At 45.5% G+C, this 21,671-nt stretch overlaps 1 protein-coding gene across 1 annotated transcript in view; it reads right to left on the bottom strand.

Moving 5' to 3' along the window:
- The window catches only part of UACA (uveal autoantigen with coiled-coil domains and ankyrin repeats), a 30,054-nt gene extending 8,684 nt beyond the window's left edge, over positions 1–21,370 (bottom strand). Inside the window, exons 1-14 of the mRNA XM_086757443.1 lie at positions 21,224–21,370; positions 8,320–8,453; positions 7,728–7,816; positions 7,112–7,176; positions 6,142–6,199; positions 5,567–5,637; positions 5,354–5,460; positions 4,209–4,390; positions 3,713–3,750; positions 3,217–3,303; positions 1,974–2,081; positions 894–926; positions 293–391; positions 55–91 (exon numbers count right to left, since the gene is read on the bottom strand). Coding sequence (XP_086613569.1) covers positions 55–91; positions 293–391; positions 894–926; positions 1,974–2,081; positions 3,217–3,303; positions 3,713–3,750; positions 4,209–4,390; positions 5,354–5,460; positions 5,567–5,637; positions 6,142–6,199; positions 7,112–7,176; positions 7,728–7,816; positions 8,320–8,453; positions 21,224–21,280 — 1,165 coding nt within the window. The 5' untranslated portion in view covers positions 21,281–21,370. The remainder of the gene's footprint in view (positions 1–54; positions 92–292; positions 392–893; positions 927–1,973; positions 2,082–3,216; positions 3,304–3,712; positions 3,751–4,208; positions 4,391–5,353; positions 5,461–5,566; positions 5,638–6,141; positions 6,200–7,111; positions 7,177–7,727; positions 7,817–8,319; positions 8,454–21,223) is intronic.
- Positions 21,371–21,671: the final 301 nt, after the last annotated feature.

The following is a 21,671-nucleotide window of genomic DNA, read 5'->3' as shown; positions in this document are numbered from 1 at the left end:
TGCATTCTAACAGCGCATCATGCATGGCACGTTTTACGAATTAAACATACTTACTATTACCAAAGTTACTTCCAGATCCCACAAAGTCAACCTAAAAGCAAACAGCAAGAAAAACAAAAATAAAGCTGAAAATTCATTTCAAGTTTTTACTATATGTTAAGCTAGGGATTAAAGGGCAAGGAAAGCTTTTACAATGAGATAGCCATTTAAGGCTTTCAACAATTTAAAATTGCTTAAGTATTTATTACTGTAAATATCAATTGCTTATTACATTTCAAATCAATTAACGTACTTCATAATATTTGAGCTTAGCTTTGAGAGCTTCAATAGTTCTTAAGCTTTCTTCCTGTTGTTTTTCCTTGGTAGTCAGGATTTTCTTCAACTCATCTTTCTGAAAGAGAAAGAGTGACAAATAGCCAAAGCCACCAGAATGGCCAGATTTATAAGACCTCAAACAAATTTTTAAAAAGTTTAGGGAGAACTTCAGCTAAGATCAGCACTGAAAGAATCCCTAAATTTTTGATGCCGAAGTTCTTCCACAACACTGCTCCTCTACAAGAGTTGTCTTGATGAATGAGTCAAGGAAATATGCAGCAACATAATTTCCATTGTTTAATTTATTCACATTTAATAGTCTTGCGTTACCCAAAGTCACTAAAGAGAACCTTATAATATTAAAGTCTGCTTTCAAGGTGCCATAAGGATTACATGCATTATTCCTAGTAACAGAAATGCTGTGCAGCCGTATAAACGGAGTACGTATCAGTAGACATTTCACTTAACATTTACTGACAGCTTTTCTTTTCTCTATGCTTTTAAATACCGTTACTTAAATGCAATAGTCACTTCCCCTGTTTCATAGTTCTATTACACTTTAAGGTGATATATCGTACCTCATTTTCAAGATCATCTGCAAACATTTGCTCCTGCAAAAATAACAAAAAATCCCCCCACAAATCATTTATTCAATCATGTTTAAGGGGCTTATACACAGTTCATTAGTTGACAAGTCCACCCCAGTTTCTACTGCTACATGCTGCTGACCATTTACCATTTAACCTCTGGCAAAAGAACAGGTGAACAGAAGGTTAAGGATGCTTGACAGAGCCATCTCTCTTGACAAGTATACCGGGAAACTAGAATATCTTTTCAGTTCTCTACATCACACACCACTGAGGCAGAAGAGCACTGGCTTTCAGCAGAAGATTGCTGATTTTGGAAAGTGAGAATTAAGGAGGTTGTTTGTGTTTATTATTTGTTTTACAAAGGCAATGCCTAGGACAGAAGTTCAAATGAGCCAATGATTCAGAGAAGAAACATTCTTTTATTCATGTGCTACGTTTAGGGGAAGCTGTCTGTGCTTTTTAAACGTACCTCTATGAAAATACAGTGAAGGAACAAATACAAGCCTCCACTAAGCAAAAAGAAAATTCCCAGCATTTATTTTCTTCCTCAGTTGTACTGGTCATACTTAGACCTCTAAGAGGAGGGAATTTTTTTAAAAAGCAGGGTTTCAAAATTGGGTGAGATATTCTGTATTGAAAACCCTTTTTTCTATTTTTGCCAATTGAAGATTTTTCTCGGGTGTTTCCACAGGTGGAAAATAAGTACTGGCACATGACACCAACATTTAGTTGTACAGATGAAATTCACTCTCCAAATTACAACATAACACGAACTTCGCGGTGTTCTGGCACACTGGGAAGTACAGCCATCAGCGTTATTGCTCAAATTTATGAGTGTCAGTGAATGATGTTGTAACAGGCCTCCACACATTCTGAATATTCTTACAAGACAAAAGGGCTTTTGCAGCAGAAGAAAGTGACAGTGACACACAGAAATAATTCACGGGAAAGCAGTGAAGACCGTATCCTAATTACACATGTTTTCCTTTCTACTTCTACCAGGCTTAACTGTCAGCGTCAGGCGGTTGTTACAGCTTTCCAGTCAGGTTATTCCCGTACCAGGCTCACCTCGCTCAGTTGCAGTTGCAGCCCGCTGATCCTATCCAGCAGCATCCTCTGCTCCTCTTGCACTTCTCTCATCCGATCTTTCAAATCTTGATTTTCTAACTCCAATTCCTTAAAAAGTAGAATTAAAATTTTAACAAAACACCACCGTATTACACACACATTGGGAAAACTAAAGCATCTGAACCAACAATTCTAACAGTCATTAAAGACAAAGCCCTGCCTAACAAGCCCCCTATGTTTTTGTGGTCTGTTTCATTCTGAAGGTTGACATAGGCGCAAGCTCCAGAGTCTTCAAGCTTTTTGGCTCAATCTAGCTCATTCTAGTGTAAGTGTACATACAGGTTTTGAAAGTACGAGCAGTGTAAGACTACATTCAATGCTGACAGCACTCATGAGGCTGCTTATATGCTGTTAACAAGTAAAAATAACTTATGTTAAACCAGTTCCTGGTTTAAACTGCAGCTAAAGGTGTAACGAAAAGGCCTCACCGGCATGAAGCACAATAACCTTTAAACGCGCTAACTGTTCCAGCAGCCACGAGAATCACCCTAGTAACATACAATAAATCCAACACAGGAAAATGACAGCTCTCTGTGCTGTCAGTCCAGTGCTCACATGCAAACAACAAAGGCTGATTAACTCTTGCCTGATAATCGCCGCCTTAACTGTGGTAACTACCTCAGCTCAAACCAGAGAAGTTGCATTTAGAGATCTTTATCCTTTTATTACAACGCATTTCAGAATGCAGGCCTCAATTTCTCAGTGGTTTGTTCACCATAGCTTAAAACGTTGTTTACCTTTTTGAAACTGTAATGACACAGTAATGAGATGAGAAAATTAATACTGGTTAGTAAAATAATTACGACACAGGTTATTTATAGTAAGACACTTAAACACACATCTCTTGAGAATGTTAAAAAAAACATCTTCCTGTTTTGTGACTCTGATTTTACTGTGGCCCAAAGCAGCAGACAGAAGGTTAAGAGATAGGAAAAGTTAAGACAATAAGAGCCTTGCAGCTATTGATTACACAAACAAGCATTTTTTTCCTGAAAAAGTTTACAGCTTATCTGCATAATTGCCACATTATACAGTCATGCAATTAAGTTTTAAGTAAGCAGCAAAATACATGACCTTTCTTAATGGAATCGCTAATGCTTACTTTACAAGCACATCTTGTCTTTAGCATCTCTGGTTCATCACGCACGTGGGAATACGCGCATCAGAAATGCTCCTCGCTTACCTGAGCATTATGTTCCTTCTGATACGGCTTGACATTCACCTCCTCCTGCGCGTGCAGCCGATTCCACCTCTGTGACATATTAGTAGCCTGTGATTGCAACAGTGAAGTATTACTTCATATTCCTGTTGAGATCTGCAGCCATCCATTTCTGGGGAGAGCGGGCTGCTCTCCGCCTCCATTTCAGCTTCACTGGGGTCAATGCTACCGACATCCACATTTGGACAGATCGCACCTCAGCGAGAGGTCGCTCCTGATCTCACCCAGACAGCAAGTGGGATGCCTGTCAAAACTCTAATCCTGAACAGGGACATCACCAAGTATTTTTCAAATAGAAACAGACACGCCATCTGATTAAGGCAAGTCTTCTCTACTACATACAAAGTTAAGAATTCAGAAAATACTGAGCTTGTTTTGCATCATAGCACAATCTTAATCACCCTCTCAACAACATCAGCACTATACTGCCTTAGAGGTCACTTAGTGCAAGCAGCCTTACCTTCTGTTCAGGCTGCCCTTTCTTCATGGTATCTCTTGCTAAAAAAAGCACCACAGAAAATAGGAAGTTGAAAAAAATGCATTTCATTCAGACTCATATAACACATTCAGCTAATTCTATCTATTTCCCATCCTGGGAGGACATTTCAAGAAATAGATTCACCACTTCCTCAGTAAATCAAATATGGAAGCACTCACAAGTACAAAGTTTTTCTATAAATCAGGCTAAATAACTCCTATGAGTAATACCGCAATGCCGGGTTCAGCAAAGTTAATATCTCAAGGCGTCAGAGCCCACACTTACCTTAAAAGCTTTACTAAAAACAAACAAAACGCAAAAGTCTTCTTTTCCCCTCCCAAACAGGCAGTTTATCACCTTTTTGTTCAAAAGACTACAGCTACCTTCCAAAAAACAGTTCCTGAAGACACAGCAGTGGGAAGACACACAATTCAAAGGAAAGAATAACAGCAGACCGTTACAGTCATGTTCTCCATACCTTTGCTGGAATCCTCAGCAGCAGCTTTTATTAAAGCCAAAATGTCAATATTGTCACCAATTCTGGCATAGTATGCACAGTCATGACCAAGGCCATCAGTCAAGCTAACATCTGCACCATTTTTGAGCAAAACTTCTACTGCGTCCTTGCAGCCGTACTCGCAGCCTAGCATTAAGGCAGTCCTGAGGAGGAGGACGAGAAAGACCGCACTCAGACTCGGGGATCTCTTGCTTTAATGGGGCAAGCACTTACAGAGAATCCTTCGTACACTTAAGTCTACACATGGAAACTTGAGTCAAGGAATCTTTCCTCTATCAAGAGAGGAAACAAAGCTTTGAAAAGTCATTTCAAAGTCATTTCAATGTTTAAATATTTGTTAAAAAGCAAACAAAAATACTATAACAGCAGTACTTTCATGAAACCCAGCATAAACCTACTGCCTTTGAGGGCCACCCAGTGTTTGGAAAACTCATGTGGCTTTGGCTTCCTCTCTGCTTAGATACAAATGTCAATAGACACAACAAACACAAGAGAGTTTAGCCAAAGTTCGAGGGCCAAGCACTCAGGAGCCCTGCCAATGCCTTCCAAGCACTTGCCAGCCTCAGCACAGGCAACGCAAGTACCCACGCTTTGTCCCAGAGCGGCCCCATCTCCACTGGCCACCAGGCAGTCATCCTCTAGGACACACCTGGCAGAAGTAGCAGCTACAAATAGAAAACCCCTCCCCTGGCCCCCTTCCGCAAATATAGAAGCAAACATTTCAAGGCCTTTGGGTCCCTTAGGAGCTCCAGCGGGACTCCAATACTTCTGGACAGAGCACCACTTTTCTCATGACCCATTTTGCATATTGATCCCAAAGGGTGCAAGATGCAGCTTTGTACAGACAAACTCTTAAAAAAAAAAACAAACAACTGCCGTTTCTCTCCTGGCAGTAACAGGCCTATACATATTTTAGATGTAAGAACAAGCAACAAAAAAAGGCCACGCTTATCTGCATTATTGAATCGGCACATCTACTTCTGAACTAAATCCCAGGTTCTTTTCCACCAAATTTAGCTTATTTATTCTGTAGCCTGAAGGCCAAGGGACAGCTTTCTACCCTTTAAATGCCGGTAGGTATTCTGACACCACTCTGCATGCCTTACCTGTTTTGTTTGTCCCTGGCATTAACATCTGCTCCTCTGTCTATCAGAAGCTGGCAAACCGTGGGACGACACATCTGAGTGGCCAGCACTAGTGGTGTCCTCCCATCCTGAGGGGAGGAAGGGAGCAAGAAATAAGGAAAAGGAGGAAAGGAAGAGAAAGTACAAGAACTCCAACAGGGTTTGTGTGGGAGAGAGCTACAAGCAGCAACTTACTCCATCTTTGGAATTCACCGAGGCCCCATGATCACACAGTAGTTGTATGCTAGAGGAACAGTCTGACATAGCTTTCAAGAGAAGAAAGAGCAAGTTATACTGCTGAAAACAGCCTTCATGAAACCCCAGACACCTCCTTGGGTGTATTTGCTACACAAAAATTCATGCAACTAAGTTAAGCATGATGAGGCTCTATGATTCAGTTTCACAGAACAATCTCAAAAGCACATGAAAGAAATTAAACACTGCTGTTCAAGACACTGCATAGCATAATGGGGATCCAGACAATCCAAAGCAAAGGTATCTTAACCTAATTACTGTAAAACATGCTCCTGATATTTGCTTAAGATTTTACTGGACAATTCACAGGCCTCAGAAGAGACTTTCAGGCCTACAACCTCTGCTAAGTCTGTTAACAAGTTTGTTATTGAGGTCAAGCACCACGACAACACAACACACTTTTTCCTACTCAAGTCACCAGAATTAAAAGAGAATAACTTGGCCCATCTGAAAATTAATCCATTAATTAAATCTAGATTTCATACTACGGTTACCAGAAAACCAAAACTTTTTACCTGCATCATGAAGAGCGGTTCTTCCTTGAAGATCCACATTCTCTGTTGGACAATTGTACTGGTAAAAAAGTAAATCCAGTTATCAGTTAGGATTCACATTGCACTTAGAAAACATGAAGTGTTTTGAGGTTTGAATTAAAGCAATAAAAAGTGATTTAAGAAAAAATTGCTCAGTTTACAAATATACTGACATACACGAAAGAGCGAGCTATGGGTACATGTACTTTAGTGCTCTGAACACATTGATCAAAAGTTGTAGAAGCAAATTAAGATTGTGCAAAGAAAATGTGTAGCTCACAGACTTTTCACAAACACTTTCGAGTGTTCGTTCCCTACAGCTAAGATTCTCCACTACTTGTCATTACTCCTTCACTACAAGTATCACTACTCGTTCTGGCACTCCACAGAAAATGGACTGCTTATATCTGCATGCAGACGTGCATCGAGTAAACAGAAGATGAAGAGAGCCCAATAAAAGTTCCAAAAAATGTAAGTGAATAGAAACTGATAAGGAATAAATGAAGGAAAAAAAAAGTCACACAAACACAAGACAACCACCCAATATTGTTTAATTAATGAAAGATTACTGGAGATAAATGTTTTTAAGAAAACACTACTTTTGAGTAGATCTTTCAGTGTTACTGTTCCTAAATGCAAATGTATTCAGAAAAGGAGCCCTAGTCTTCAAAAGACACTCAACTCCATTTTCTTTAAGAGGTAGAAACTACAACTTGATTTGATTGCCTGTGCAAAGTGAGGAAAATATTTGTTTTCTTTATTTTAGCACTCTTCCAGTCATAACCTGTTGTTTGATATGAAGCAGTATTTTCCCCATGACAGTCTTATGTTTAAAAAATAATGCAACTGTTTAAAAAAGTAGTGTATCGCAATTCCGAATTGGTATATTTAAGAGCATCTTTTTTCCTCTCAAAAATAAAAACCATAGCAGACAAGCTGTACTTTTCAGTACCTGCAACAGTTTCTGCAGACATAAAGCATGTCCGTATTTCGCAGCTAGGTGCAACGCGTTTCTACCTAAAACGAGAGATATCAACATCAACTCAGGATTTACTTTCAACATGCATTTAGAAATACCACGCACAAACTCAACACGCCTGTGTTGTTTCTCGGCAAGTCTACCACTAATCACATAACACTACATTCCTAACAAGTTAATTCGTACCCAGTACACGAGCACCTACCATTCCATTTCATTCTAATCCTCCTTGTGTACAGTGCTTTACAGGCCTCAGTGAAACACACTCAGTATTTAAATGAACACAAATCCATTTAAAACAGTTCTTACACTGTGATTCTCAACCGGTGAGACTGGAGCAGGCTATGTACACAGCTACAGCAGCACCAAGCCACAGCTCACAGGTCCTGCTACACACCAGGGGCATTCAGGAATTTGTATTACTGGCCATGACTAGTTTCCTCCGAGTTCAACAACAAATCACACTTTTTTGGCCAACCACAGGGAAATCCATGGAGAACAACATCTATAGTTTAGCTTCATCCAACTCTAAAATAAAAACCAAGCTGAGAACTTTTTCGGTTGCGCTTGGACATCTGAAGAAGCCCACCTGCAGCATCAGTGGCTGTGATATCAGCTCCGTGAATAAGGATGGTGTTCAAGCAGTCCAGGTTTCCCTTTGACGCTACGACATGGAATCTAAAAGCAGAAAATACCTTGCTTAAGCACAAATGTTTTATTCACAAGAATGGTACGATGAACCAGGCAAGCCAAGCAAACAGCTGCATACTGAAAGCATTATACCATACAAATCTAGCTTCGGACAGCATCTAACTCCAATTAGAAGTTTTGCAGATTTTACTTTAAGAACTAGATGACTTTTTGGAGAAGTAGTCATTGTTTACCTTGAATCACCGAACCAGGAGAAAAACCAATATGCTTTCCCTTTCTCTTTAATATTCAAATCTGGCAAGAGCAAGTGTTTAAACACTGATCTTCACTTTGAAGTGAAGATTGTTTAAGAGAATTTGACATTCTAGCTATCTGGTATCCTAGTTTGGATGAGGCTAGAATCTACAACGGTGTATTACACAGATTTATGTATTTTAAGAGTTTGTAGCGCAGCAGCAGTATTTAGGAATTGAGTAGCTTTCAGCAGCTTCCCCGCACCATTATTAGAGTGAGCCCTGGAAGTCACTTACGCAGATCTCCCCTCCACGTCCAGTTTAGTAGGACTGACTCCTTTTTTGGCAAGGATTGATGAAACCTTTTCCACATCGCCCCTTTCCGCTGCCTTCATTAACCTGTCATCATATTTGTTCCAGTCTGTGTTCAGCTGCAGAAGAGAGAATTAGAAAAGCAAGTGAGCTTGCGGTACAGTGTCGATCTTCTAAAGGAACTTCAGTAAAAGGCCGAGTCATACGCAACTGGGAGGGGGTAAAACAAAAAATACCTTGGTGTACAGGTAGAGTTGTATTTGTTAAGATGTTTAGAGTTATTCACGTATAACAACACTAGCATTTCAGTCAGGCTGCTCGGACTGAACGCACAGTGCCCCGAGACACTCTGGTTAAGCCACTTTGGCCCTAAAGGAGACCTTTAGCATCAAACCTCTTCAGTTCTCCTCATTCTGCTTTATTCCATCTAACAGGACTAAACTAAAGCCACACGCAGTAGCTCCGTGTGGCCCAGGCCAGGGCAGCTCGCTCACCCAAGCTTACCAAAAGCTGGGCCATAAGAAGGTGCCCACAGAGAGATGTGCCACCGAACCGGCTCGCTGGCCTGATGGCCCGCAGCCAGGCACCAGGGAAGGCAGGAGCACGCAGCAGGGGACCTCACGCCGCCGGGCCGTACCCCAGCCCTGCGTGGTACGAAACCAATGCTGAAGTGCTGCAAGGACATCAGTACAGAAGCCTACTGACCAATTCAAGTCACTGAATTCGGCCATTCTTAAAAATAGGTCTGAACCAGCTCCGTTACGGTCCAAGCAGTTTCCAGATTTTAACATCAAATGGACGTGCTAAAAACACGCAGGGGGCACAGTTTTTCTTGACTCTGTCAGGCTGTTCAAAGGGTCAAAATTTAGCAAAGTGTGATATTCAAGAGATGAACATCTATTCAGCTGTAGAAGAAAAATTCAAAGTTTATAGCTTTAAACTGCCTGCGATTACCAAAGCAACCTCGAGTACAAAGAAAGTACAAGTCAGTTATAAATAGACCATCACGCATTTAGCCTCAGACATTTGTCACCCCCCCCCCACCTTTTTCCTTGTTTACTTCAAATTTAGAATTTCAGGCCACAGGCCAAGCATTCCACCCCAGAATCTGGAACTTCTTCTCTTTGTTGCCTAAACCATCCTTTCTGAAATTGCTTTGGGCTTTTCAGGAAATTCTGGTCTGTGACAGAAACCTCACAGCCAAGCTGGACACTGATGACTTGACACTCAAGAAATTTTTAGCAGAAGAAAAAAAGCTTATAAAGGAGTATTATATTCAAATCTAACTCCGCACAGCTAAAGAATTTACTGATAACAGTGAAATGTAAGCAGTCTGTTGGTGCATGAAGTTACTTATCACTGCAGATCAGAAGTTCCACAACTCACTGAATAAAGAACATCAAATCTGGTAGACCTAATAGTTTCCGAAATAGAGTAGCCAAAGAGTAGTTGAAAACATTTTTCAGTTCCTGAAGTGAGAAAGCAGCCTATCAACCCTGTACCCTTCACGTTGGGTTCATCACAATACAGTCCTCCACCTCCCAAACCCAGCACGCACAAGTCTTAGCGGTCTTGATGTGAAAGGAAGAACAACAATAATAGATAAAACCCAAAAGCTGTGTAATCTTCTGTTAAAAAAATAGTTACGCTCTGTCAAGACAGAACTGTCCTCCCTTTAAGACTGTCTTACCAGCAAAGTTTCTCAAGATTTAAGGTAATGAAGTCTGGAGAATCGACGATGGAGAGCGCCAGTGCCAACGAGCCGCTCGAGCATAACGAGGTCTTCGCATTATGGGCGTTCCTGCTCACAGCAAGAGCCGTAGGCAGTGCCGGGGAAGGCAACATTCCTCCGCACCTCACCCATTTCCTCAGCTGTAAGCTACCTGATTATGCAAGTTTTATGCTCTCTTTAAATACCTTAGAAACTATACACACCTAGCATCAAGCTCTGTTCCCTCCACGTCCTTTCGCAGGCGATACATTTCACATCCTCAGTGGAAAGCCATCATACCTTGCGTGTTTGCAACTGGCTTTAGATTGCCGAGCTTCCTACCTACAGCTTACACTCGCTAGCACAAACTCACCCCAGTCTACAGAAAGCCCTTCACCAGCCACTCTCTCCTCCTATTTTGTAAATCTTCCGATTAATGAAGACATTTTTTTAAATTACTATCATCTTAATATAAACAGTTTTTCCTTTGCTTATATCACTTAGGAAGCAGATACCATTTACTTATGACGTACTAAATCAAATATTGTCACCCAAGCATTTAACATTTAAAGAAAATTCCTCACAGGAAGAGTTGATAAAGACAGATATAACTCACATTAGTTAAAAAGGAACACATTGACAAAATTCAATCTTTCACATTTTTGCAGTTGTAAACTACTGCCACTGATACAGAATCCAAGATACCTACTGTGTCTTTAGCCGCACAAGAAAACCAACAAGTCATCGTAGAACTCGCAGCTTCTCGCTGCCAGAAGCAACCAGTTTATCTCGCATCAAGCTACAAAGCGCTGCAGCGCAAAGCGCTAAGCCGGAGTTCAACAAGGCTGCTTCGAGAAACGCCTTCTCTCCGCTGCCCTCAACTCCCTTGCTTCCATCCCTCCCTTAGCTTGGATCCCCAGGGGTATTTTCCCCATCTTCAGGATCATCTTCAGACTTCATAACTCTTCAGAAAACCGACGGGCCGCCCCCGGCCAGAGGCTGCCCGGCCGGTGAAGCCCTCGCGGATCCAGCGCCTGCTCCGCAACCCCCGAGCAAACCTTCCCCGAGCTGTTGCTTCTGCCTCGCAGACTGCCGAGTGACTCAGACCCACCAGTAAATACTGCCCAGACCCAAAATACCTTGTAAACAATACGTAGACAGTCTCATCAGCCCAGATCTATTTTCTGATAACGCAGCACTCATAGCCCGGCGGGAGAAAGCCACCGCTATGAATACATTCCCCACATGCTCGTGCCCTGAGTAAGGCATTTTGGATTTAACGTTAACTAAGGAGACAAGCATGCAGGAAACCTTACTGCAGTGTTGTTATGCTCTGCAGACATGCAAACACTCACTCTAAAATAACAAACACATCAGTGAAATTAACTGCCCACTGACACTAATGAAGGTCAGGCTTATCGCCACTAATAACACAGGAGGACCGAAATATTCGCAGGGGTAATTTTTTCCCATTCCACCACGCCGCAAAGCCAAAACCAGACTGACGATCAGGCTTCAGACAGTTACAACTGCGGAGCAGATGGAATGCACGATCCTATTTTGACAGAAATGTAACCGATTTTAAATTAGAAAACACACATGCCTTTGCTTAAAAAAAAACCTTAAAGTCTCCTTTTACAGTGATGCAACCCATTCTGAATAGAACCTGGTTTCAGCTTACTGCTGCTGCCAGTCTGTCTCCCAACATGTCAAATGAGAGGAGTCACGGAGGCTGTCAAAACATTAGACAGCAGAACGATTGACAGTAGGGAAGATGTAGACTCTCCTTTCACGAGTTTTAAATTTAAACGGAGCTCTCCCGAGTGCCATATTTAGAGGACTAGGTCAGCGTTACAAGCAGTGCACTGCTTTGTCTGCAGATGAGAAACGCGGTGCGTAGCCTGAAAATCCACATACACACCCTGGAGAACGTGCACAGAGACAGCAAATAACCTCATAAAAGGATCTTAGTAAAGAGATATTTAACGTCACTCATTCCTATTTCCACAAATTCACTCCTTCCCAGTAATTTCCAAACTCTTCCACATCACCTGCTGTGAGCACCAGCCCTTTGCCTCGCAGCACTAACGTGTTTCTCAGAACCTCCCAAGACTTCTCTGCAATTAGTGTCCACATGACAAAGCCACTCCAGAAGAAGTGCAGTGACTACCAGACTGACTATGTCACCTCAAGTTATCTTCTGGCCAGACCCAAGGCTGTCTCGTCAAGCTAAAAATGGCATTTTGGGGAAAAAAATATTATAATATACTTCACAAGTGACAGCAACAGCAAAAAAAACAACACCCTCTCAACTGAAATCAGTTTGGTGAGGAACCATGTAGGTAAGACTGTTTTCCATGTGAAGTCTGATTTCCTTATCCCTAAGGTTTAACTCGTCTCCATTTTTATCTGCCCGCAGACATTCCTCACAACTCTTGAGCTGCACTCATCCCGCAGTCCCTTTGCGCTGAAGGCCCCCTCCAAGACAGTCTTGGCCACAAGATTTGGCTCAGACTACGCACAGACAGCACTTGCGGGAAACACAGCTTTCATGGCTCCATCAGCCCTGAGCAGCTTTGGTGAGCACAGCCCGGCTACAAACTCACACGGATTAAACTGTTCTCCAGGCAGCTGAACCCTGGAGCTCAAAGGGTAGGAACTAACCCAGTGTGCTTGTGTTGCATCCCTCAGCGTAACTGAAGTTTGGAACCTACTTCAGATTTGTTTTTTTCAGGACAAAGACCACCACCAGACACACCAGCAGTGCAGATCTGGAGGTGCTGGATTGCCAGACGCACCACAGATGCCTAGCTAGGGCCAACAGTGCCCCCTTCCCTTAGCACAGAGCACCTGTTTTTCCTAAGCCCAGCCTGCCAAGAACTCTTCCCAACTCCAGGTCTCCAAAGATAAGAGTATCCCATCTCCACCATCTGGCTAGGATCAACCACAGCACTTGTTCCTACGAGCTCATATCTGGTGTGCTCCCAGTTGAAGGGCTCTACACTGAGCAGATGCGTTAGGTGCCTGCTCACACGCTGTACATCCATCTGGTGTCGTAACGCCTTCAGGAGCGGTGCACAGCTAGACGTACACACCAGCACGCTCAGGAAAAGAACGTGCATGAACAATTAGCTACTTCTACTCTCTCTGAACCCAAAACCCCTTATCGTACCAGACACTTGGAAGATCAGAAGCCACGCTACTTTAACTACCTGCAGTTCTCATCCTGCAGATGTCTCTGGACCATCCCGTAACAGGACTACATCCTCCTGTGCTGCAACACTCTCAACCAGCACCAGCTCAGGCAGAGACAAAGAATATCTCCACTCCGTTTGGACTATGCTGTCTACTCTTCTCAGCAGAGTCAGAGTTTATAGGAGACTCTTTAAAAAACAAGCCTGTTCCGCATCCATCATTACAATTAAGTATTTAAAGATGAGGGCAGCAAGAGCATGAATGATGTCACTAGAGGTACTTACACTCAGAGCATATTTGGTACCCAGACTAATTACCCTCACTTTTCTGAGCAAAGAGATGTTCTAGTTACTGAAAGGGCACAGCGTTGCCGGCAAGGGGTGCTATCAGCAAGAGTAGTTCCAACAGGCTACAAAAAATAAATATATATATCGCACACTGCTGACAACCTGAGAAGCAACAAAGTTAATGTTTAAAGTTTATTATTGTTACAGGATGTATATTTACCAATAAATAAACATAGCCCCATACTTGGTGAACACGAGCTTGGAACTGCTGTGCACCTTCTCCTCTCAACCAAAAAAAAGGCAGGTGAAGTTTCCGAAGCCACGCACAGTATTGCTGCACACCCCACCACCCACTCCAGTGTCCCCACCAAGGAACTCTCGAGCGAAGAAATTGCTTTGAGTGATCCCCAGACACAGGATGGGAGAGTAATACTGGGGTTATGGGGAGCCAAACAGGACAGGAACTAAGCGCTCAGCCCTGCGGGCCTTTGGAAAGCAATCCCCAACCCTTTAACCCCGGCAGCAATTCTGCCGAGATTTTTCTCAACCCATATATTCTCCACAGTGAAATTCCAGCAGAGAACTTCCAAGACTATTCATGCCAGCAAACAGCCCACAAGAAGAGATTTCTGGTCACCAGTCTGAGGACAATCTATGAGGTAGGACTCCCATTTGAGAATGCACTGACCTTTTCAACAAGACAACACAGGGCCAGGGGCACAAGAAATCCTGGTCTTAATACTGCAGTGAAACTAATTGTGATGAATTAACTTGTTGCTGCAATAGAAGTATTGCCCAGGAAACTTCCACCTGAACTGGGAATTGCTCAGAGTCTTTAAACACTTGTGCCTAGGTAGCTGCAGGACACCAACTATGTAAATAAAGAGCATACTGAAATAAAATGTGGAGAATCTTCAGCAGTCCTCTAACTCGCTTCAGGAGTACCAGCTGTAATTCAAAGCGGTTCTTAAACCTTCCAGCTGAAAGCTGACATAAATCTGAAAGTAAGCACAGCTCCTCGTCGCCGCTGGGCCAGGCAGATAAACCTATTAACGAAAAACCCGAACGGGACGCGTCCTCCTCTAATGCCATTAGCGGGTGACATAAGCAGATAAAGCACAGAGGGAGCAAAGAGCTCGGGTAAAACACTGCCATCGCCACCGGCAGCAAGTGCTCACAAATACACCAACAGCCCTAAAAATCATCTAGACAAACGCACTACCATCAAACTGTGATGGAAATAGTTATAAAACTAGAAGTGCAGTGGCTGAAGTCTGTGGAGACCATTAGGTAGAATAATTCTTGTCAAAGCAGAGAGAGATAATTGTTAACTTCAGGCCCATCATTGTCACAAGATATTAATTTTTCCAGCGTAGGTTTCATGGTTTTCCTGCAGGGCAAGGCAAGCGCTGGCTGACAGAGGCGAGTTACCTGACAGGCGGCCGTGTGACGCAGCACCGGGCACGGGCGAGGAGGGCAGGCTCGGCACGTCTATCAGCCCGCACATTCAGTTTTCCTGCTCTTTCCACAGAGGCCAGAGTACATTTGTGATCAAAGCCAACACCCGAACAGACACACCCTGACATTTTATATGGCACAAACCCACGATTGCTTTTGAAGTAGTTTGATTTATTTAAAGCCGCACAGACTGACAAAACAAAAGGACAGACTACAAAACTATTTGTTGAAGATGCAACCAGGTGCCGCTTGCCCTGCGGAACAGATGCACATCAGCAGATGCCCATCCGGAACAGATGCCCATCCATCTCGCAGACTGGCTCGTCCGCACTTCCCTAGAAAACACCGCGGATACCGGGTTTGGGAAAGGGTCAGCTCAAACAGGGGCAAAAAAAGGCAGTTTATATTTTTTAAACATATATTGCTTATCAGGGTATGTCTGTATTCAGATCAAAATGTTTGGGAGTTTAAAACTGCAGAGTAAGACATACTGTTTAGTCTACATCAGGGAAAAACAGACAGCACAAGGCTCTTGTTCCACCAGCAGGTTCCCACTCGCAGCACCTTATGTTAGCACCTCATTTACTGGAATTTCTCCACCTACAGAAAAGTCATTGAATGCTACAAAGCGGGCGAGCAGTGATGAAGAATAACAGCCTGCCTGGGACCACTCAGGTTTTGCGCTGCTCTCAAAATGCTGGCGTCAAGAATTCACGTTAACATTTGTGCTGCTGCGTGGCTTGTTTATACATAACAGCATCCTGTAATTAATATAGGCAATAATCTCCTAACAAACAGGTTCCAGCAAAACAAACAGTGACCGGCTGAAACCTCACCACAAACATTCCTGATTTCACCCTGTTCTTCAGGCATTTTCCCTCCTACTATGAGTTAGCATATCCCATCGAGAGTGAATTAAGTATCAAGAAAGTATTCAAATCCACTTCTAGCTATGTGACATGTCAAATAGTCCTCTCAAAACCTTCTTAAGGGCTCCAAACCTGTGTCAGACAGCACATTTCCACCTGCAAGGAGTGCCACACACCTACCAGGGCAGCCAGCATCTCTCCTCCGCACGGCTGGGCAAAGGAGGAAAACCGCCAGCAGCAGCTACGACAGCACACAGCTACGGAGAAGCGTCAGAGAACTCTGCAAACCTCTCCTGAGGGATGCAAAGTCTGCTAAAAAACATCAGTTTGGTTTTTAAACGCAACTTCCTCATGCCTCGCTGCCAACATACAGCTCAAGCGCACTTTATTGATAAAACACCCTCGGTTTCCCAACCCGGAGGCACAGCCCAACTTCGGCACCAATAAAAGTGACCAGAACTGCTTCTGCACCTGGAAACAAACCACGGCTTCGCAGCTGCATTGTAAAACAGTCTGTTAAGCACATTTTGTGGTAACCAGGGCTGGACTTACAGACATCAAAGAACGTCACACGCTTTTATGGCAAGGTGAGCATCGCAGCTTTCACTAAAAACCAGCGGGAGAGGGGGAGCCCTGGGCCCTGCTGCAGCCCAGCTCTGCCCCACGCGTGCCCAACGTCAGAGGGTGCCCGGACAGAATTCTCTTTAAACGGGGAGCGAGCGGCGGGGAGGTCAGAGCCCGCTGCTCTGTCTGCGTTAAAAGCAGCACATCGCGCTGCCTCCCGTGGGACTCCGGGCTCACCATTAGCTTGAAATGGCCAGCTCTCCGGCAAGGACCCATCGATTGGCGTGCTTCCATTTATTAACAACGAAGCATCAGAAAACATGCTGGGGTGATGAAATGCGACAGACTATTACGTTCCTCAGGCAGGGAAGCAGCCCCAAGCGCGTGTGCATGGAGAAGCAAATACCACGTTACGGTCTGACCCGATCGCGTCCGGCCACCATTCGGTAATGAAAATACGGAGACAATATCAGACTCTCAGGTATTATAAGCATTTGCTTGCTAGTAAATACTAATATCTAAATACTGACAAAGTACTACATAAGTTACATCTAAGCAAAAGGTCAGATGAACTTAAAACAGAAAACTAAACAGCCTTATCCGCATAATTATGTCTGCAAGTCAACCAAGGACACTTAACTCGCACACAGGCACTCACTGTACCTCCGATTCTTAAATTTTTTTAATTGCTACATTCCAAACTGACAAAGCACTGACAAATACTCCTTTTGAAGGAGCCTGAAAATTACAATGCGCCTGTAAGCAGGCCGCACCACAAAGCTTTTGCTGAACCACAAACTGCCGGTCTTGTCTAACCTCGTGTTTCTCCAGCGTCAACCGCAAACATCACACAAACAGGCACCTAACTCCATTTCACTAAATGCAAACGTATGACAAGGTTTTTTCAAGGAACACATGCATCAGCACAAGCCTTGATGAAGCTTCCTGGAAGCCAAGCGTACTCCAAAGGACAACCACAGTCAGTCTAGCACTTGACGTTTGAATATCACAGCGCGGCCGATGCTCGAGCGTGTCGCCTGAAGATGGCATTGTAAAGTCACCTCAGGTGGCCCACAGCAGACACGGAGGGGGTCGGGGAGAGGGAAGCGCAACTTTGGCCCAGCCAACAGCAGCACCGCTGGAAAAATTCTGCTGAGAGGTCACCGCACTGATCAGCGTGGCTGACAAACTGGTTTGTCTTTGCACAGAGCAGAGTCACCACAAAATGCCACGAAAATCTTGCCCATTTACAAACTGATGTGTGCCATCAACAGCACAAGTTTTTCCTTTTGTTTAAGAAGTTAAACACAGAAGTGATCTTGAATCTTCAGTCAAAACTAGGTGACCAAACGTCTATTTTTTTACTTCATTCCTTCAGTCACTGATGTGTGTTCGACAGCACATTGGTGCTACAAATCATTTTTAACAAAGTTATTCTGCTGTACATAGATACAGCGTTGCCGATTAATTAGCAAATTCAAACAGTATTCTTCCATTCCCGACAAAAACGGCCAGCCCAGAACAAGAGGCGGTAGCTCCCCTCCCCAGTGCTGACAGGGCAGAGCCCTTGTTTAACAGTGCACCGGGCCAACCCACGGAGCTCCACTCCTGACCCGGAGGAGAAGCCATCCAACTCCACAGAACCCCCCAGGAAAGAGCGTTAACACAGCCTTAAACAAGCCCAGCTGCCACTAACTACACAGCTTGCTCAGATGTTAATTTAATAATCACAGACCATCATACCAGGCCAAGAGCTCAGATGTCTACCTTTGTTTCTTGCACAATGGTTTCCGCTAATTATATATTATGTTCAGTTTCTCTTAATTAACAACAACAAAAAAATCCAACATCACTTTTCCCAGAGGAGAAAGGATTGATAGAAGTTTCCACATGGTTTTACATCTGCTCATTCTCATCGCTCGTAGGTGCTGCAGGCAGTGCTGCTGGTCTCTGAAGCGCGTGCGTATCTCGCACCAGCTCCGTCTTTGATGTCGTATCTCAGGGCGCAGACAACTCCCAGGAGATGCAGATCCGCCACCGCTCAGCCGTACAGCTTCAGCCATGCCCAAAGCACTGCCAGGAACCCCACGTTTCACAACAAGTAGCCGTCCTCTGGCAAGCAGTGCAGAAGCCCCCTTCCCCAAATTCCAGGCCTCATCACAAAGGACAGAAAGGTTAAAAACACCCACACTAATAAGATAATGCTCCTCAAATTTAACAGAGCACCTCCACAGCTATTTCCCAAGTGTCAAAGAAATAAGTAGGCAAGCTTTTTCCCCCACTCCCACAGAGGCCAACAGTGAGACCCTCACCAGTGAAAGTCAATTAGTAAAGACCTGAAACAGAAATAATTTTGTAGAACAGCAACAAACCAACCTCCCGCCCAGCATCTGCTCAAGGAAAACCAACCAGCGGGTATTTCTTACTTGATTCTCATACATGCAGCTACAGACAGAATTCCTAACTTCACTGCCAGAACACCTTTCATAAACACAAACTAGACACCAAACACACACTCGGAGTATCAGCCCGTATTTCGGAGTCTCAGGAATACCAGCAGTGCACGCTGCCCTGGTCACCCCAGCGGGACTGGCTACATTAATTAAAATCTATGCTGTAAATGGTGGTGAAGGAGGGATCACCTCCGACTGAAAGTGAGCACGCACCCTCCAGGCTTTATGCTCCGCAGAATCTGATATCAAAGTTTCCAGCCCACACCGCTGCGAACGACAAGCATGTCTCCCTGCACAGAGCCCTGAAGTGACGGGACAGCCTGCTCAGATTCTTTCCCAGCACCATCAGCCAGCTGGAGCTGGCAAAACCAGTTAACTCCATTTTCAGGCAGAACATTCTGGATAATGGTGGAATTGGTAATAACCATCATTTTTACTTTCTGCTGCTTTTCCTGGCTTCCCTCGATCACGAGACACAAAGCCATTTCCAGGAGATCACCACCAGAGCACAGACGGCACGTAACTATCGCCTTAACCTGGAGGAAAGTTTTCAGAAGCGTGATGAAGGGATTAAGTTTCTCTCCACCCTGCAGGAAATAGCGCTGGGTGGGGACAGGAGAGAGGGATGAAGTTTCTCAAACAGGCGACTCTTTTACACTCATTTCAAGCAGGATCTGTAAAGCTCGGGCTGGCAGGACTCCCACCCCCTTCCCCAGCAGCCACAAACAGAGCCGTGGCTTTACCCTCTTCAGCCTCGCTATTAACACCCACCCATGCGGACAGGTTTTTTTTTTTTCCCCATACAGAAGGTTCTAAGTTGGTGTTTGATTAGCCAGTGGAGTGATCACACAATAAACAGGGGGAAACAAGCACATCGCGGGTACAAACCCCAGATTTTAAAGAACCCCAGTGAAAGTAGTTTCCCTTCAAATATCTTAGAATCACTTCAGCTCTCAAAAGCATTAAGATCGCTCAAACCTGCTCTGAAAGGAAGGCTTGTGGAGCCTTCACCTATGGAAGTGAAAAATTTCCACACCTATTCAAAAACAAATGCAGATGCTGTAAGTTTGTTGAAATTTAATTACTGCAGGCTTACTTTGAAATAACAAACAGTTCTAAAGTATAGGACGATTAATGAATAACATAAACCAGCGCCAGCCTACGCATTACAAATTATCATAACAGACTCCTGAATCACTCCTTTGCACGGCGAAACGCTCGGCACAGCGATGCACTTCCACACGGAGCTGTCATTCTGTCAGATGAGTTTGGTCAGCAGTTTGCAAGCCTGAATATCTACATATCTTTCAAATGAGCTATTATTTTCAAGTAATAGATTCAGACCCAAGACAAATGTGCAGGAGTATTTTGAAGACAGCTAATATCTTAAAAGACGACAGATAAAAGTCGGCGTATCACATTAACCTGCCCTTTTCCACTCTTCCGTGTAGCCAGCGGCAGGTTTAGCAAATCAGCACATAAGCTTAGGAGCGCAACTGCCACAGCAGACTTCCAGGGAAGCCTTTACTGCATGGTCCCAATTAAAGATGATTTACCAAAGGGATTTCCTAATATAGCTTTCTTCAGTTACAACGACCCCTCTCTTCAAAAGCCATCTGCAGAGATTAATGAAGTAAGAATGAAAACCACTAAAGCCATTTAAAACCAGTTAACACTAGCCAAAATTTTGGAAGCCGTGGAGAGCAAGACAGAGCCAAGTGCTCCATGGCGGGAGTGCCCCATTCCCAGCGGCTGCCGCTCCCCCGGCCCCGTATTCCCAGCCCGGGTGACCAGAAGTCACACCCGCGCCAGTCGCCAGCCGCTCCGAAAGCTTTCTGTCCGCTTCCTACGCGAATCCTCCCTCCGCGCACCGGGAGAAGCGCTCCGGTTCTGCCACAGAAACCACCGTGACTCCGGCCGGGGCCAGGAGGCCAAACCGACGGCAGCGGTAACCGAAGGTGCGGCCGCACGCCTGCTCGCACGCTGGGAGCCCGGACACCGGGGCGGCCGCAGCGCTGGGTCTCATCCCGCACCCCCCGCGCCGCTGCGCGCCCCCCCCCCCCCGCCTCCGGCACAGCCCAGCCCGCGGCTCGCCGCCCGCCGCTCTGCTCCTCCGGGCCCAGCTCCCACGCACCCCTCCCGCCCCACCCGGACCCCCCGCCCACGGCCTTACCCCCCAACACCCCCACCCGGGGCGCCCTGCCGCCGCCGCCCACCCCCCCACGGAGCCGCGTGCCCGCAGCGCTCGGCCCCACCGCCCCGTCCGCCCTCGCAGGGGCCCCCGGGCCCTCACCCCCCCCGGGGGGCTTCTCCCTCCCGTCCAGCCCCCGGCCCAGCCCCGCCGCCACCCACCGCGCTGCCCCCGATGACCGCTTCGTGCTTCTTCAGGCGGGACTTGAGGCTCTTCATGGCGCGGCCCCGGGCGGGCGGGCGCGGTACCGATACCGGCACCGGCCCCGCGACGCGCACCCGCCGCCGCCGCCGCCACGGCCGGGACGAGCCGGCCCCCGCCCGCCGCGGCAACCCTTAGCCCGCCGCCACGCCCCCTCGGGACTCGCAGCCAATCGCCGCCCTCCCGCGAGGGCGCCGCGGCCAATCACCAGGTGGGACAGGGGGCGGGACTTCCTCACTTTAAAGGCTCCCTGAGGGGAGGGGAGGGGGGAGCGGCGTGGCGGGGGCGGAGCCTCACCCCGTGTGGAGCCGCCCGCCCGCCAGGGGGCGCGCCGCGGGCGGGGCAGAGAGACGCGGCGGTCAGCGCGCCGCTCTGGCGCCAGGGCAGCGCCCCGGGGGCACCACTGAG

This window comes from Chlamydotis macqueenii, chromosome 12 (assembly GCF_036417535.1).
Source record: "Chlamydotis macqueenii isolate bChlMac1 chromosome 12, bChlMac1.mat, whole genome shotgun sequence".
Taxonomy (NCBI): domain Eukaryota; kingdom Metazoa; phylum Chordata; class Aves; order Otidiformes; family Otididae; genus Chlamydotis; species Chlamydotis macqueenii.
Note: the sequence above shows the minus strand (reverse complement) of the source record. Positions and strands in the feature narration are given on the sequence as shown.